Here is a 15,491-nt window from a genome sequence, read left to right as displayed (position 1 = left end):
CTGAGATGAGACTGAGACTGGGCATGGTGGCCATGCCTATAATCCCAGCTCTAGGGAGGCTGCAAACAGGCGGATCATGGAGACCCTGAACATCCTGTAGACCCTTGCCTAAAATACAAAGAAAAGAAAAGAAAAGAAAAGAGATAAGATGTTCGATCAAATGTTATCTTGTTATCTGTAACATTAAGGAAAAGTGGAGTCTGAATATACTCTGAAGACAGAACTGATAGAACTTGCTGGATAAGGAGGTGAGAAAAGAAACAGAATGCTTTTAGATTTCAGGCCTGAGCAGTTCCATATATGGTACTGACCTGAGTGAAGAGAGACTGAGGAAGGAAAAGATTTGGATGTAGTGGGAAGATAGAGTTCAACTCTGACTCAGGATATTCAATGATATTAAGGCTTAGTGTTAATTGCTTGTGATAGTAGTGTTATGGTAAAAAAAAAAAAATTATAATCTTAAGATTAAGATATTTACAGAAAAATATGTATCTGGAATATTCCTCAAAATAATCTAGCTAGACTGGGACAAGTGGTGGATGAAATATGAATGCACATTAATTGATTATTGGAGCTGGAGGCAGGTTACATGGCACCACCTATTACAGCATATTTTGAAATGTCAAAGAAAAAATACATATACACATATATGATACATGTGTATTTAAAAGCTTTGTTTGGGATTTAAGTTTGAGTTGCTGAGTAGAAAAGTAGAGCACAAAGTTAAACACACCAGTGTAACACCAATCAGGCTAGAATTACACAAATAAATTGATGCTATTTAAAGCCATGAGACTTTAAATAGAAGAGATCACTGAGAGTAGGGAACAAAGAGGGCCAAGATCTAGAAAGAACTTTGACACCTAAAAGCACAGGAAAAATTTGTGACAAACCAGAAGTTAAAAGGAAGGTTCAACAAGGGAATAATTACATTGAATGCTATTAAAAAGTCAAGAATCACATGGATTGATTTTAAAGAGAGACATTTAACTAAAATGTTCAATGGACTGAGAAGTTAATGTAACATTCACAAAAAGTAAGAGAAAACATGGTGCAAGATCAGGCCTACTCTCATAGGTTATAATATAGGATTTTAGTATTTCCTGAGAGTCAAGGAGAATTGAAATGCTAAGTACAAAGACTAACACAATCTACTCTGTCCCGAAATGATTGCTTAGGTTAAAGCGAAAGTGTGGAAAATGCATTAGACAGGAAAAGGCCCAGATGTGAAAAAAAAACAGCCAGGGCACGGACAGCAATTGAGGTAAAAGAGCACAGTAGCTTAACATTTCCTAGACTCTGAACTTTTACCATTTTGGAGTTTGAACACGGCTATACTGTAATCACTTTAGCCAAATTTCCCTCCAATAAAACAATTTGAATCTACCACTAAGCCTTTGCCAGCAATGGGAATTTATGTGCATTAACTATGTAATAAATCAATTTTGCAGTTTTACTAATGGAAGCTACTTTCTGGGCATGTTGGCACATAGTTGTAATCCCAGCACTCAGGAGGCTGAGGCAAAAGGATGGCCATGAGCTTGGGACCAGACTGGCTGGCTAACTGAGAGTTCAAGGCTAGCCTGAACTACATAGTAAGACCCTGTCTAAAAACAAACAAAAATAATTACAACAAAAACAATGGTACCTGCAAATGTGGATTATCAATCATAATCAATTTTTGTATGCATATAAGTAAATCACCAACACATGACCCATGACATTGAATTAAAATTCAACACTATTTAAAACTTAATTCCTCAGGTACACTAGGATTTAAAATGCTAAAGCCAGGCACGGTGGTACATGAATATAATCCCAGCACTCAGGAGGCTGAAGCAAGAGGATTGCTGAGTTAGCTGAGGCCAGCCTGGGCTGTGAGTGCAAGGCCAGCCTCTCATAGCCTGTCTCAAAAACAAAGAAACAATAAGTAAAGTGCTAATGAGCCATACGTTACTAGTGGCTCCCAATGTACAGATGGCAAAAATCTTGAACATTTCCACCATCACAGAAAGGTGGCCAGACTGGGCGTGGTGACGCATGCCTGTAATCCCAGCTCTTGGGAGGCTGAAAATAGAATCACGACGAGGCACATCTACATAGTGAGCCCTGTAAACCTTGTATAAAGAAGGAAAAGTGGACAGTGCTTCATGGTGAAAAATACAGGTAACAATCTCTAAACTATTAAGAGATTTGCTCAGGACTGCTGAGAATTATGAGGTATTCTTAACTTTTACAGAAAGATACAACAAAGGATAGGAGAAGGGAAAATGTAGAAAGTGAGATGCAAGAAGGGATTCCCTTCAAAATGGGAAAGGTGGAAGGAAAAGAACTATACCCTCCTCACCAGGCTCCAAGGCTTATAAAGGAAAATGTGCCACAGATCTGAAGGCAACTCAAAGAGGGTCCAGGTGAAAGGTTGGGCAACCCTTGCAGACTAAGAGCAAATGAAGATGAATTCAGACACAAGAGTACTGTGGTTCAATCATGTACATCACTCATACATAAAGAATTACTACCTATCTAATTCTTAGTCCTATTAGCATTCATCTTCTCTTTCTCACAAACTCACCAAGAAAATATACAGAAGACATTCCTATTCAATAGATGCCTGTAGAGGTATGGTAATACAGAGAAATACACACAGATCAAAGCTACTACAGTGGTTCAGGGCAGGACATGCAACCCTAATGAGCTTCTAAATGTCAAGCCACAGCAAAGCTAACTCTTCAGACTTTGTAACACCCTCAACTCCTTTTTTCAAAGTTTGATCCCCAGTACCAGGGAGAGGTGGGGGGAGGCAATTTATGCAATAAAGGAGTACCACCGATATTTAGTATGGAAGAGGACTAAATGTCCCACTGTCCCTATAATTATATGACAGTCTATTCTTGGGATTCTCAGATAAATTCCTTTTATTATTTGGGGCTAATTTTTGAGAACATAGGAGAAAGTGGTATTACTGGATTAAAATACAAAGAATGATTGCATTCCTTTAACATTCCTTTCTTCCCCCTCTGTCTTTTAAAGGCACCCAGAAGTAAATCCCACTTGCAGTATCTTTTTCTAACACGGCTCCTGTCTGGCTCCTCCAACCCTATTTTCACAGCAATGTTTACAGCATGCTTCCCTTCAACCGGAAATCCACACTTGCAACTGCCAGAATCTTCTGACAGCCAGCACATTCAGGAACAGCAAATCATGACTGGGTATGTTACAAAATAAACCACTGTGGATGTTAGAAAATAATCTATTTAGTTTATATTTAATTACCACATGATATCAAATCAATTATGCATACATATTCCTAAATGAAATAAAAGACTCAAACATTCTGGGAGGGAATACTTAGTCGATTCTATCCAGATAATAAATGAAGTAGGTGGCAGAGTCAGAAAGAAAGAATTTGAGAATATCAACAAGCAAAAAGAAGCACAGAAATGACAAGTCTGATGTATTCAGGAAAAGTCAAGTAGGCCCACATGGATGGACAGAACGTTTCCAATGCATGAGCAATGTGGAAGGGGATGCGGAAGAAGCATATAAGAATAAGGGTAGTGGTAAGAAATATGTCTAGGGAGAGGGACTTTGGGATTGGATTTTAGAAGAACTTAAGTGTCCTCTTTAGTACTCTGGAACTAGTTACCTGAATCTAAAAATCAGACTGATGGCTTAGATCCTAAAGTTCTGAAGATAATAGTACAAAACCACTGTATTACGGAGACTAGGCTGAAGGAAGGATAAATTAGAAAAAGTAACTTAAGTTAGAGTGACATGTTCTAAAGCTAGGTGCAAATATGACATGTCCTTAACAAAGCCAGTGGCAGTGAGCAATGAATACTCCTAAAGAGCTTCTTTGATCATCTTAACCCTTTGCTTAAAAATAACTCCTTGAGTCTGGGCATGGTGGTGCATGTCTGTAATCCCAGCACTAGGGAGGCTGAAAACAGGAGGATGACTAGAGTCCAAGCTGCATAGTTAGACCCTGCACACACATACAAACACACACACCAAAAAAAACCTCCTTTGAGATTAAAGAAAATATCAGAAAATGGAAAGATAACCCTTGCTCAAGGATAGGAAAACCAAAATAGTGAAAATGCCAATAAATAAATAAAGTTTTAAAAAAGAAGAAAATGGCCATACTCTCAAAATTGTTACACAGACTTAATGCAATCCCAATGAAAATACCATTAGCACAGAACTAGAGAAAAAAATTCCTAAAAATTCATCTGGAAACAGAAAAGAGTGATAGCAAAGTCAATCCTGGGCAACAGAGGCAAGGCAGGAAGCATCACAATCCCTAACTTGAAATTACACTGCAAAGCTACTGTGATAATTAGCGTGGTACTGGGGGAAGAAAAAAAGACAGGACCAGTGTAACAGATTAAAAGATGCAGACACAACTATAAACACACTGTTACCTTATTTTTAAAGGGGCCAAACATGTTCACTGGAAGATAGCCTCTTTAATAAATGGTGCTGGAAAAACTGGCTCTCTACATGCCAAAGGCTAAAACCAGACCCAGGTCTATCACCATGCACTAAAATCAAAATGGATCAAAGATCTCAATATTAAAACAGAATACTAAAATCACTGGAAGATAAAGTAGGTAGAAATCTTGAAGATACAGGTATAGGTAGAGAGTTCATTACTTCAAACAATCAACAACTGGGATCTTATTCAAAGGCTTTTGCACAGCTAAAGAAATCACCAACAAAGTGAAAAGACAACCCACAGAGAGGGAAAAATTTTTAACCAATTGTCCTTCAGACAAGGGACTTCTATCAAGAACATAAAAAAAAAAAAATCAGATTCCCCCAAATTCAAAGACACAATCCAAAACTGGACATCTGAAAGGAATACATACTTCTTCAGATGAAGAAATACAAATGTCAAATAAATTTATGAAAAAATGTTCAACATCACTGGTAATTCAACAGATGCAAATTAGAACAACACTGAGATTCTATCTCACCTTAGAAAAAATGACAATCATCAAGAAATCAGAGAAGATTTGTACTAATAGTGATAGACAAGATCTCATGTCTGCATCTTGTACTACAAATAACTACTATGAAGACAACAATATGCAATGTATTAATTATTGTAACTGTCCTACTAACCTGTTTTGAAACTGTCTTGTTGCTATTTCTCAATAAAATTAATTAGAAAGAAAGAAGCCAATAACATGCTGGAGGCTTGTGGAGAAAAGGAAATCCTTTTCCACTGTTGGTGGGAGTGCAGACTGCTACAATCACTGTGGAAATCAGTGTGGAGATTCCTCAAAAGTTAGAGCATTAAACCCAGCTCTTCTGCTTCTAAGTATTTTTCTGGAAGAATTGAAAACATCATACCACAATGATATAGGTGCAAACACGTTTATAGCAGCACAATTTGTAACACTTAAATCTTGGAAACAATTCAAAGGCCTATCAATCAAGGAACAGATAAAAAAGATGTGGTCTTTGTATATAATGGAGTACTACTCAGCCCTAAAAGATAAACTTGAGACTTTCATAAGTAAATAGTAAACTATTTTAAAGGTTACAATATGTATTATATTAAGTACTGCTATTCTATTATTTTGTTATAAAATTTTGTTTTACCTTTTTTCCATAAAACAATTTTAAAAAGACTTGTTAGATGGACATGGTAGTGCACATCTATAATCCCAGGACTTAGTACACTGAAACATGAGGACTGCTGAGAGTTCAAAGCCACTTGGGGAGAGTTCAAGGTCTGAACTGCATTGTGCCTCTGTATCCAAAAAGAAAAAAAGACTCAAAAAAGAGAGCCTCCCTAATCTCACACCTTCCACAATGTGATTTCAATCTTTGTGTAAGCCCAATGTGCCCTGTGCAAATTCAATATCCCAGTAATACTGATTTGCTATTTCCCTCCAGTACAAGCACATGTCACATAACATTTTTGTCAAAAGTGGATCACAAAGCCAGGTGTGGTGACCAAACCTTGTAATCACAGCACTTGGGAGGATGAGGCAAGAGGAATCCTGAGAGTTTGAGGCTGGCATGGACCATATAGTGAGTTTAAGGCCAGCCTAATCTCCATAGCTAGACCCTGTCACAAAACAAAAGAAAATGGATTATAAAAATGATGGCAGGGCCAGCCAAATAGCTCACTGGATTAAAGCATCTGCAAGCAGGGGCCACAGTTCAATCTCCAGGCTTTCAGGCCTGCCCCTGGGACATGCTGAGATTGGCAATTGAGACTGGGCATGGTGGTGCATGCCTGTAATCCCAGCATTTGGGAGGCTGTAAACAGGAGAATCACTAGGAGTCTGATCTAGTAGTGAGACCCTGAACATCCTGTAGATCCTTCCCTAACATTAAAAAAAAAAAAAAGATGGAGGCCCTATAAAATTATAATGGACCTGAAAAATTCCTACAACCTAATATTGTAGTCACTGTAGCATCATAATGCATTACTCACACGTGGTGGGATGCTGGTATACCTATTGTGCTGCAAATCTTGTAATTATGTATAATATGTAATATTTGACAGTGACAAATAATCAAGTTATTGGTTTATGTACTGTTTTGTTAGTTTCAAATATATTCTACTTACAGCAGCCTCATAAAGCTTGTTTACTGTACCTCTTGACTGCATTAAGAAGGTAGAAGGGCCAGGGAGATGGCTCAATAGAATAAGTGCTTGCCTGGCAAGTGCAAGGGCCTGAGTTCAATTCCTGGTTCTGCAAAAAAAAACAGTTTTGGCTGCTTCAACAAAGCAGTCAGGCTCAGGTTGCTGTGGTTCAATTCCTGGAACTCAAGCCAGCCAAACCTGCCCTGAAGGTATTCTGAGCAAACCAAAAAAAAAAGAAGGGAAGAGTGGCTAACTTGTATTATCTACACTTGTGTAAGCATAGACTGTATTTACACAATGATGAAATTACCTAATAACATATTTCTTAAAATATATCTGTTGTAAAGAGATGCACAACTGTACATGAAGTTTTTTTCTTAGTATACTATTACTTCTATTTACCAAAGCTCCAACCTAATGACCATCTCTTGATTTATTTCTCTAAGCTATTGAGCATTTCACTGATATTTTCAATATCTTCTACATGTTTTATATCTTACACAGATTAAGATCCATGTTCTATACCTTGTTCCCTAAGATCTCTCCAAGTGCTTGGTAGCTGGTAGGTATATGTCCCCCAAAGTTCAGGTACAATCATTAATCCCTTGGAGAAAGGGCCTTTAGGGAGATAAGGAAGATCAAATGGAGGGCACATCTGGATATGGTGGCACATAGCTATAGTCCCAGCTACTAGGGATGATGAGGCAAGAGGACTGGAGTTCAGGAACAGTCTGGGAAACTGCACCTAGCAACACACCCAGGGCACTTGAAGAACGTAAGACCCCACCTCTCAAAAGAAAAGTTGGATGTGATGCTACATGCTTAAAAGCCCTACACTCTGGGAGGTTAAGGCAGGAGAATCACAAATTCAAGACCACCTAAGGCAATTTAGCAAGACTATTTTATCAAAATAACAAGGGACTATACAGATGTAGCTCAGTGCAAAGGCATTGGGCTCAATCTCCAGTACTACAAACAATGTAACAGAAGTCACAAGGATGGGACTCTAATCCGATAGAACTGGTGTCCTTGTAAGAGAAAATCCTCTCCTCTGTACAGCAGAGAAGCAATTACCTGACAAGGCAATGAAAAGACAGCCATCTACAACCAGATGGACTCTAGGCACTCAATATGAAACACTTTTTTTTTGGTATTTTATTTCATTTTGGAAAGGTGCTTTCTAGCAGTGCTATCTAGTAAGTTGGAAAAAGTTGCAAAAGCTTAGAACACTAAAACTTCTTAAATTTTAATATACAACTGAGAAAAAAATCAGAATGATTGTGAAGAAAGAGAGGAGGACAAAAGTAGGGACTAAGAGGCATGAGGAAACTTTTGGAGATGATAACATCAGTCTCTGTTGATGGATGCTGGTATTACAGGTGTATGTAACTGTCCAACTCTGACCTGTAGTACTCTTTAAAGATTTGTGCATTTCACTGTATATAAAACTTTACCTCTCCCAAATAGTAAACAGATACTAATCTCTAGTTAATGATATGAATGCTGACATATTTAGAAGTAAAGCATATCAGTATTTGCAATTTACTTTAAAATGCACCAAAAAAAGGTAGACGCATAGATGGATAAATGGATATGGTAAGAACAAATATAGCAAATTATTCACTGTAGAAATCTAGATGGCATAGATATATACAGCACATTTCTTTCAACTTCTCTAGTTTTTTGAACATTTTCATAATTCTGATTAAACTCCACTTAATTTTTAAGACAAAAAAAATTTCTTTCTCATCCATAGTATTCAGTAGTTTTTCACATTCATGATGCTTATATACAAAACCCAACAACTAAGTAACTTTCAAAAATATAAATTTTGATCAATACCAATCATGTAATTTTATCAAATTCATCTAAATTTAAACTAAAATTTTACTTTTTGTTTTTTTGAGTCTCCCTATGTAGTTCACGCTCGCCTTGAACTCACAGCGATCTTCCTGTCTCAGCCTCCCAAGTGCTAAAATTATAGCACCCTCACTTATGTTCTCATGTCTCTGAGGCAGTAGGGGCAAATAATATTAATATCCATTTACAAGAATGCTCAAGTAGCAGGAATGCTAAGTTTGAAGCCAGCCTGAGCTACACAGTGATTTCAAGGCCTGCCTGAAACAATATAGTGAGACCCTAATTCAAAAACCAAAAGAAATGTTCCAAGGTCAGCTTTAGAAAACCAGATATTCTGACTTTTATTTGGGATATTCTCCATTATAAATCACACATCTGGGAAAGTACTAGCCAAACTTCCTCCAGGTCTCACTAATATGATTCACTTATGATCTTTGAATGTTTTATCGGATCAAAGAGATCCTATGAAATTTGCTCTTTTTGGTTAAATAATGGTAAAAAGGAAGCGATTTTAAATGTCACTTAACACAATTTTAGTGATTCAAGTTAATTTCCAAAGGAGTTTAAGTGATTAGCTCAAGATCACAAAGCTGTTAATAACAGAAGCAGGAGAGCCCATAGTAGGAGTCCAATTCCCTAATTACTGGTCTTCCCTACAGATCTTACGACTACCATTAATTATATGAGCTAATTACCTCAAGTAACGTCACCATACCTATGTGACAAGACCAAGACCACAGATGGGCTGGTTAACTTTAATAAACGTTGTAATTCTGCAGATTTTTTTCTATTTGTTAAACATGTTTTTACAAGCGTTTGTATTTACTGAATATAATGATCACATCTGAGTACAGCTGCCATTGAGCACATCTAGGGCAAATAATGGTGGGAAGACCCCATATGAATTCCTCAGCCAAATGTTGTTTGTCAAGTCAGTCAGTCAATTGAGACTGTAAAGAATACCACTACCTACAAACCACTGAGATAACAAAGCTTAGGTCAAAGACATGCGAAATGATTTTTTAATCTACTTGGCCAAAAACACCATTTTAAAAGGCATGACTTTTCAATTCAACTCTGTAACCAGATGGCAGGGCTCTCATGCCTGCATAATAACAAATACTTTCTTAGCGACTTAAAAAAAAAAAAAAAATCCGGTTCTTGAATTCGTGAGACTTTTAATGCTTGAAAATAAAAGACATAGCCATTGTCTTAAATATTTCACCTTCGCTAAGGGTTAGGAAGACAACAGCACCAGAACAAGGGTTAGAATTAAGACTTTAAGCTTTCAAACCTCCTCTCACCAAAACAGGAAACTGTACAAGTGTTTTGTTTTATTGAGTAATCAAGATCTCTCTTTCCTCCCTTCCCCCAAAACTGAATTTTAAAAAGAAAAGAAATAGCAAGGGCTGAGAATCGAGCTGAGGCAATTGCTATAAGACAGCTACAATCCTTGACCACAGAGCCACAGTTCGGATTCACCACTGCGGAATGACCCATTTTCCCAGCCACCGCCTGGGCAGCACAGAAAGAACTATGACCCCCGCACCGAGCAGCCTCGCTTCCCAAGGCCAGACTCGCCCCCCGTGACCTCCAATGGCTCAGGAAAAACGAGCCCTGAGTTGCCAGCCTTTTCTATACTAGGCCCACTCTCTCTCCAAGGCCAGAACTCCAACAGTGTCTAGGGACAAAAGGAGGGCACGTCTGCCACACGAGGAAAACCCCATCACCTGGAACTCGGCGAACTCCTCACAGTTCACACCGCCACTGGGCGCCGCCATATTGGACAAACGCGAGGGCCCCGCTGCAGGCCAATCACCGCGGAGCATAGGTGTCCGCGTTGCCGCCTGACCAAAAAAGTAGTCGGCGTCAAACGGCGGAGAGCAAGGTTTCTTCGGGGTTCTTCCACGTGGACCTTGTCACTCCGCTGTCCGGCTCTTCCCTCCAATCCCTTTAACATGTCCTCCTGGAACTGGCCCACATACACGAGCCAAAGAAGATCAAAACTCGAAGGATCGTTTATTCCAATTCTGTCTTCTTACTGAAAGGTGGTCACACCGGGTTGTGGGAAAATGAGCCTAACTTTTTAGTCCTTCTCATTTTCCCGAGACTACATAAGAAAGATACCAGTCGGAAGCGTCAACAAACAAGGGCCATTTCTGGTAGTGTGGGTGGGTTAGGGGTGGAAATGATGTCTTAAGAATATTAGTGAATAGCAAACAAAATGGAAAATACGTTAATTTCTCAAGTTAACCTGACAGATGCTCCAAAAGCCACTAAAGCCCAGGGCCACGGGGCCCGGAGTCCAACTGTCTTGGTAAAGCATAAATTCGCTGAAAATACTTAGAGGAACGGTATTTTGAAGTACTGGCTTATCTAGACGACGTACTACCGAATCTCACAGCTCACAAAACTCCATCCTCCTCATCCACTTTTCCTCTAAACTGACAACGCTCCACGGGAGCGCCAGGTCGCCGACCCGCGCCCAGCGCCCGGGCTCGTCGCGCACGTACCGCACGCCCCGAGCGTCACGCACAGGCGCAGCAGGCTCCGCCCCCACGCGTGCCGCGTCCTTCCTACCCGGCTCGGTGACATTGAGCGCGCTAGCGCCGCCGCTGCCGCCAGAGGTGCTGTGCAGTCCGCGGAGCAGGCGGCCATGGGGAGCCTCCGCAGCCTTCGCCTAGCGGCGGGTGAGACGCAGGGCGCTTGGGGGCGGGCGGGCGGCCGGGCCGCTGCGACTGGGGAATCCTGCGGCCTTGCAGGCCCTGCAGTTGCTTGGTTCCGCCGCCCACTCTCGCGAGTGGTTGCAGGGCCGCGGTAGCGGTGGTGGGGGAGAACTGGGACCGGACGAGCAGCTGCGAGGGCTGGCCCTCGCACCTGGCTCTCCATCGCCTAGCGCATACCAATGTAAGGGCTCTGACTGCCTCCCTCCTCACCTCTTCGCCCCTTGCCTCCTCTGAGCTCTGTCCTGTGTGCATCTGATGCCCCTAGAACTTCACTCCGCTCTCCACCCCAATTTACGCAACCCGTTACCCTCTTCGCTTCTCTTTGCCCCCCTCACCTGAAGTTTCTCTCCCTTATCAAAAAAAAAAACCTAGATCTGAGGTTTTTCCACTGTGTACGTGTCTGAAGAGGGAAGGGAGTTAATTAAGTACTTCGAACAAAAGTGTGGCATAATTGCAGGATCGCTGGATTGTTTTTGCAGCAGATATTAGTGTATGATATTTTGGAGTTGGATAATATGCCGCCTTGGGGAAACCATTAGAGCCTTCTGGTAGGGAGTGAGAAATCAGTTTACTCTTTTGTTGCCTTTATGAGCTTAGCTTTGAAGAGATATGGTGATTTTGTTTATTTGTTTCATAGTACCAAATTATTTAAAAAGTTGTTCAATTTAGTTTTTTTAGAATTCTTAATTATTTTGTAGTACTGGGCATTGAACCCAGGGCCTTATGCATGTTAGGCAAGTACTAAACCACTGAGCTACCTTCCCAGCCTCAATTTAAGCTTTAAAGGAAGAACATCCCTGAATGTGGCTACTGACATAATGCAGGTGTACATTGTAAATGAAGCAATTAAAAAATGTGACCTTTGAATATTTTCACATAGCCAAAAAGAGGGGGAAAACCTATGTTTTACATGAATTTATCTTGTGCTGCAGTGGAGACTGGACTGCAGAACATATCACAAGTTAAAGGGTATTCTTTTAATCACAAACATCCTCTCTGCCAAAGCAAGAAAAACCTCAATACTATTATTGACTTCATTTGATTTTGTCAAGTAGTTCATCTCTAAATCATTTTATACATTCTAAGTATTATAAACTTTATAACTTAGATAATGAAATAATGATTGTTCTGTATAAAAGTTAAAACAATCCGTGAAAGCAAACTGGACTGCTTGGAATTAAGACTGTTTTGTAAGTATTTACTGTGCTCACCTTGAGACTACACTTATGCATCATGGAAATTCCCAAGCCTTTCTGCAGACTTTAGATAATTTCGAACTTTACTGTTGGACACTTAACCAAGACAAAATTCACTAGGCAATTTATTGTTTTACTTCAGACAGAAAAAAAAAAAATGAGACAGGGTCTCAGTATGTAATCCAAGTGGGTCTTAAACTCATGGTAATAATCCTCTTGCCTCAGCCTCCTAAGTGCTGGGACTACAAGCTTGGCTGGCCCACCATGTTGTGCCAGATAAAAAAAATTTAATATACTAATTTTTGTATGTAATAAGAATGTTACGTGCAGCTGGGCATGGTAGCACACGCCTATAATGCCAGCACTCTGGGAGGAGGAGGAGGCAAGAGAATGCACGTTGGAGCCCAGCCTGGGCAACTTTTGAAAACCTGTCTCAAAATTTAAAAGAAAAAAAAAAGCTTATTTGACTAGCTCTAAATGTTCTGTGAATGACATTTTGTGAGCAACGTGAAGTGATTTGTTTTCCCCTTGCCTATTTTATATCTGAATGCTTTCACACGTTATTCAATTTTCATGCCAGCCCTCTCAGATAAGTATTACTGTTCCCTTTTTGTAAATGAAGACACAGGTCAGAGCCTAAATAATTTGTCCAGGATCATTTCATTAGAAAATGTGAGAGCCAACGAGAGCAACAGTGCCCTCCATTTCTGGAATCTGTTCGTTGCCATTATTGAAGCTGCTTATTAGGAATAGATGTGTACAGCAATTAATGTCATGACCAGGTGGATCTTATTCATGTGAGTGGTGGGTATGAAGTACAGATTTTTAAATCGAAACATGCATTCATGTGCAAGTAGCTTTTCAAGAAAGACCATTTAATGTACACTGTTAATCAGAGGAATAATAGGTTAAATAATATAATCTGGGAATACTTATCTAGAATATTATTTGGAATAAGAAATTCTTGGTAAAAATATTTTTCCTTTTTTTTTTTTTTTCCTTTTTGACATGGTCTTGCTATGTACTTCAGCCTAACCATGAAGTTACTATGTAGCCCAGGCTGGCCTTCAACTTATGGTGATTCTCCTGCCTCAGCCTTTTGAGTGCTGAGAGGCATGTGCCACCAAGACTTAATCTTTTTAGCAATGATCCTTTAAATCGTGTGTGTGTGTGTGTGTGTGTGTGTACCTGGGGATTGAACTCAGGCCCTTGCGCTTGCCAGGCAAGTGTTTATTCAACTGACCTATCTCGCTGGCCCATTTAGATCATTTTCATTGGAAATCTTTGCTGAACTCCCTTAGCAAACAGAATATAGGCTTTTATGAGCTTGAATTTCTTTATTGGTATGTAAGTATAGTTATAGGTACTGGTAAGGGTTATTAATTTGCAGTCCAGGGCAGCTCCACAAATGAGATGCTGTGAAAACCTGAAATCATGTGCAGATTATTATGATTTTATGTTTTTTAAGAAAGAAGATCCAAAGCTTTAAACTCAGAGCAGTTCATATTCTTTTCATTAGGAATTAAATGACTGCTGTGGTTTCGTGGCAGTGAAGGATAAGTCTGTTTTGTTTTTTGCTAAATTTTTAGTACTTACCAGTGTGTACTTCACTGCGGACAAGCAATGTATATATGTTCGGATTTTTTTAGTGGTAGCAGAGTTTTATTAAAGATAGGAAAAGAGACAGACTCTGCAGAGGAAGTTGGGCCAAGTAAAAGTAGGAAAAGAAGTACACCCCGTGGCATGAGGTTGGGCTACTATGAAAGGGAAGACACAGTGGCCAAGCAGTTTCCTCACCCATTTTCTCTTGAAAGTACAATAAAGTAGATACAGTTTTCATGACATTGTATCTTTCTGTAGGATGATGATTAGTTCAAAAGAAGGGAATGCGCCAGGGAGATGGCTCAGTGGAATAAGTGCTTGCCTGGCAAGCACAAGATCCTGAGTTCAATCCCTGGTACTACCAAAAAAAAGAAAAGGAATGGCCTTAACAGAATGCTTCTTTACACCTTCAGAAAAGTTTCATTGCCCTAAACTCCATTGATTTATTGGATTTTAGATTAATTTATTATTACTACCAATAGGCTGCCTCCTCGTCGGTTTAGCCCATGGTCCAAAGCATTAAAGTCAAAACATAGCTTCAAAGCCATGTAGTCCAATCCCCTGATTTTGTATAGATTAGGTAAATTATGGCCCAAGAAATGATTTGCTTAGGGTCATATAGGTACAAAGTCGGGATACAAGTTGGCTCCCATTCTTATTTTATTGTGCCACATCTTGCCCTGTCATTGTTCTTTGTTTGTTCTTGCTCACCATCCCAAATGTGAACATGCCCATTGCAATTATTGCCATCATTGGCTTTGCTTATTCACTCCTCTGGGTCTTACCAACAGGTTTTTATTGAGCACATATTTTGTGCCCTGTACACTGTGAAAGCTCTGAAGAGAATGAACTATGCCACTTCCTCTGGCCAGTTTATTACAGTAAATAAATCAACCTGTATAATACTTCTAGAGAGCCTATACTACACAGCATATATTAAGTTCTACATTATAGAGTTGATTCTAAATGCTTCTGTGGTGTCCTATAGCGGCTTCCTGTTGATGTTGTATATGTGTCTTAACACTTTCAGAGTTGGTAATGTTATATTGGGAGATATATTTGAATTCTGCAGTGGTGCAGGTTGTGGACAAACATTGTAAATAAATAAGGAACCCTCCCAAGAATCAGCACACTACTGTCTTAAGAATTCAGAGAGGGCCGGGGATATAGCTCAGAGGCACAATGCCTGTCTGACAAGTGCAAGGTCCTGAGTTCACCCCTTCCCTGCAGAAAAAGAATTCAGGGAAGGGAAAAGTCCTGTAATAGGGTAAGATTATTGGCTTAAGGGTTCGTTGAAATGAGCTGTGGCACTGATAGAAACTTAATGTAGGGGCAGAAAGGAGTCTGGAGAAGAATGAGACAGGGCAGTAAGAAGAATTACCTTGGATTTTGATTGGAAGGTAACAGGAAGTAAGGTTAACAGGAAGTAAGGTGTGGCCTTATGAAGAGTTTGAACGAAATGAATTTTGATTTTTTTTAAACTTAATTCATTATTTTTAT

At 39.6% G+C, this 15,491-nt stretch overlaps 2 protein-coding genes across 2 annotated transcripts in view; one reads left to right on the top strand and one right to left on the bottom strand.

Annotated features, from left to right (window-relative positions):
- Window positions 1-10,258, bottom strand: part of Ccdc58 (coiled-coil domain containing 58) — a 38,728-nt gene extending 28,470 nt beyond the window's left edge. The window contains exon 1 of the mRNA XM_004642230.2: window positions 10,198-10,258. Coding sequence (XP_004642287.1) covers window positions 10,198-10,248 — 51 coding nt within the window. The 5' untranslated portion in view covers window positions 10,249-10,258. The remainder of the gene's footprint in view (window positions 1-10,197) is intronic.
- Window positions 10,259-10,971: 713 nt separating this feature from the next.
- The window catches only part of Fam162a (family with sequence similarity 162 member A), a 36,098-nt gene continuing 31,578 nt past the window's right edge, over window positions 10,972-15,491 (top strand). The window contains exon 1 of the mRNA XM_023702223.1: window positions 10,972-11,157. Within this exon, the coding sequence (XP_023557991.1) occupies window positions 11,124-11,157 (34 nt within the window). The 5' untranslated portion in view covers window positions 10,972-11,123. The remainder of the gene's footprint in view (window positions 11,158-15,491) is intronic.

Source organism: Octodon degus, unplaced genomic scaffold (genome assembly GCF_000260255.1).
Source record: "Octodon degus isolate 3935 unplaced genomic scaffold, OctDeg1.0 scaffold00147, whole genome shotgun sequence".
Taxonomy (NCBI): Eukaryota; Metazoa; Chordata; class Mammalia; order Rodentia; family Octodontidae; genus Octodon; species Octodon degus.
Note: the sequence above shows the minus strand (reverse complement) of the source record. Positions and strands in the feature narration are given on the sequence as shown.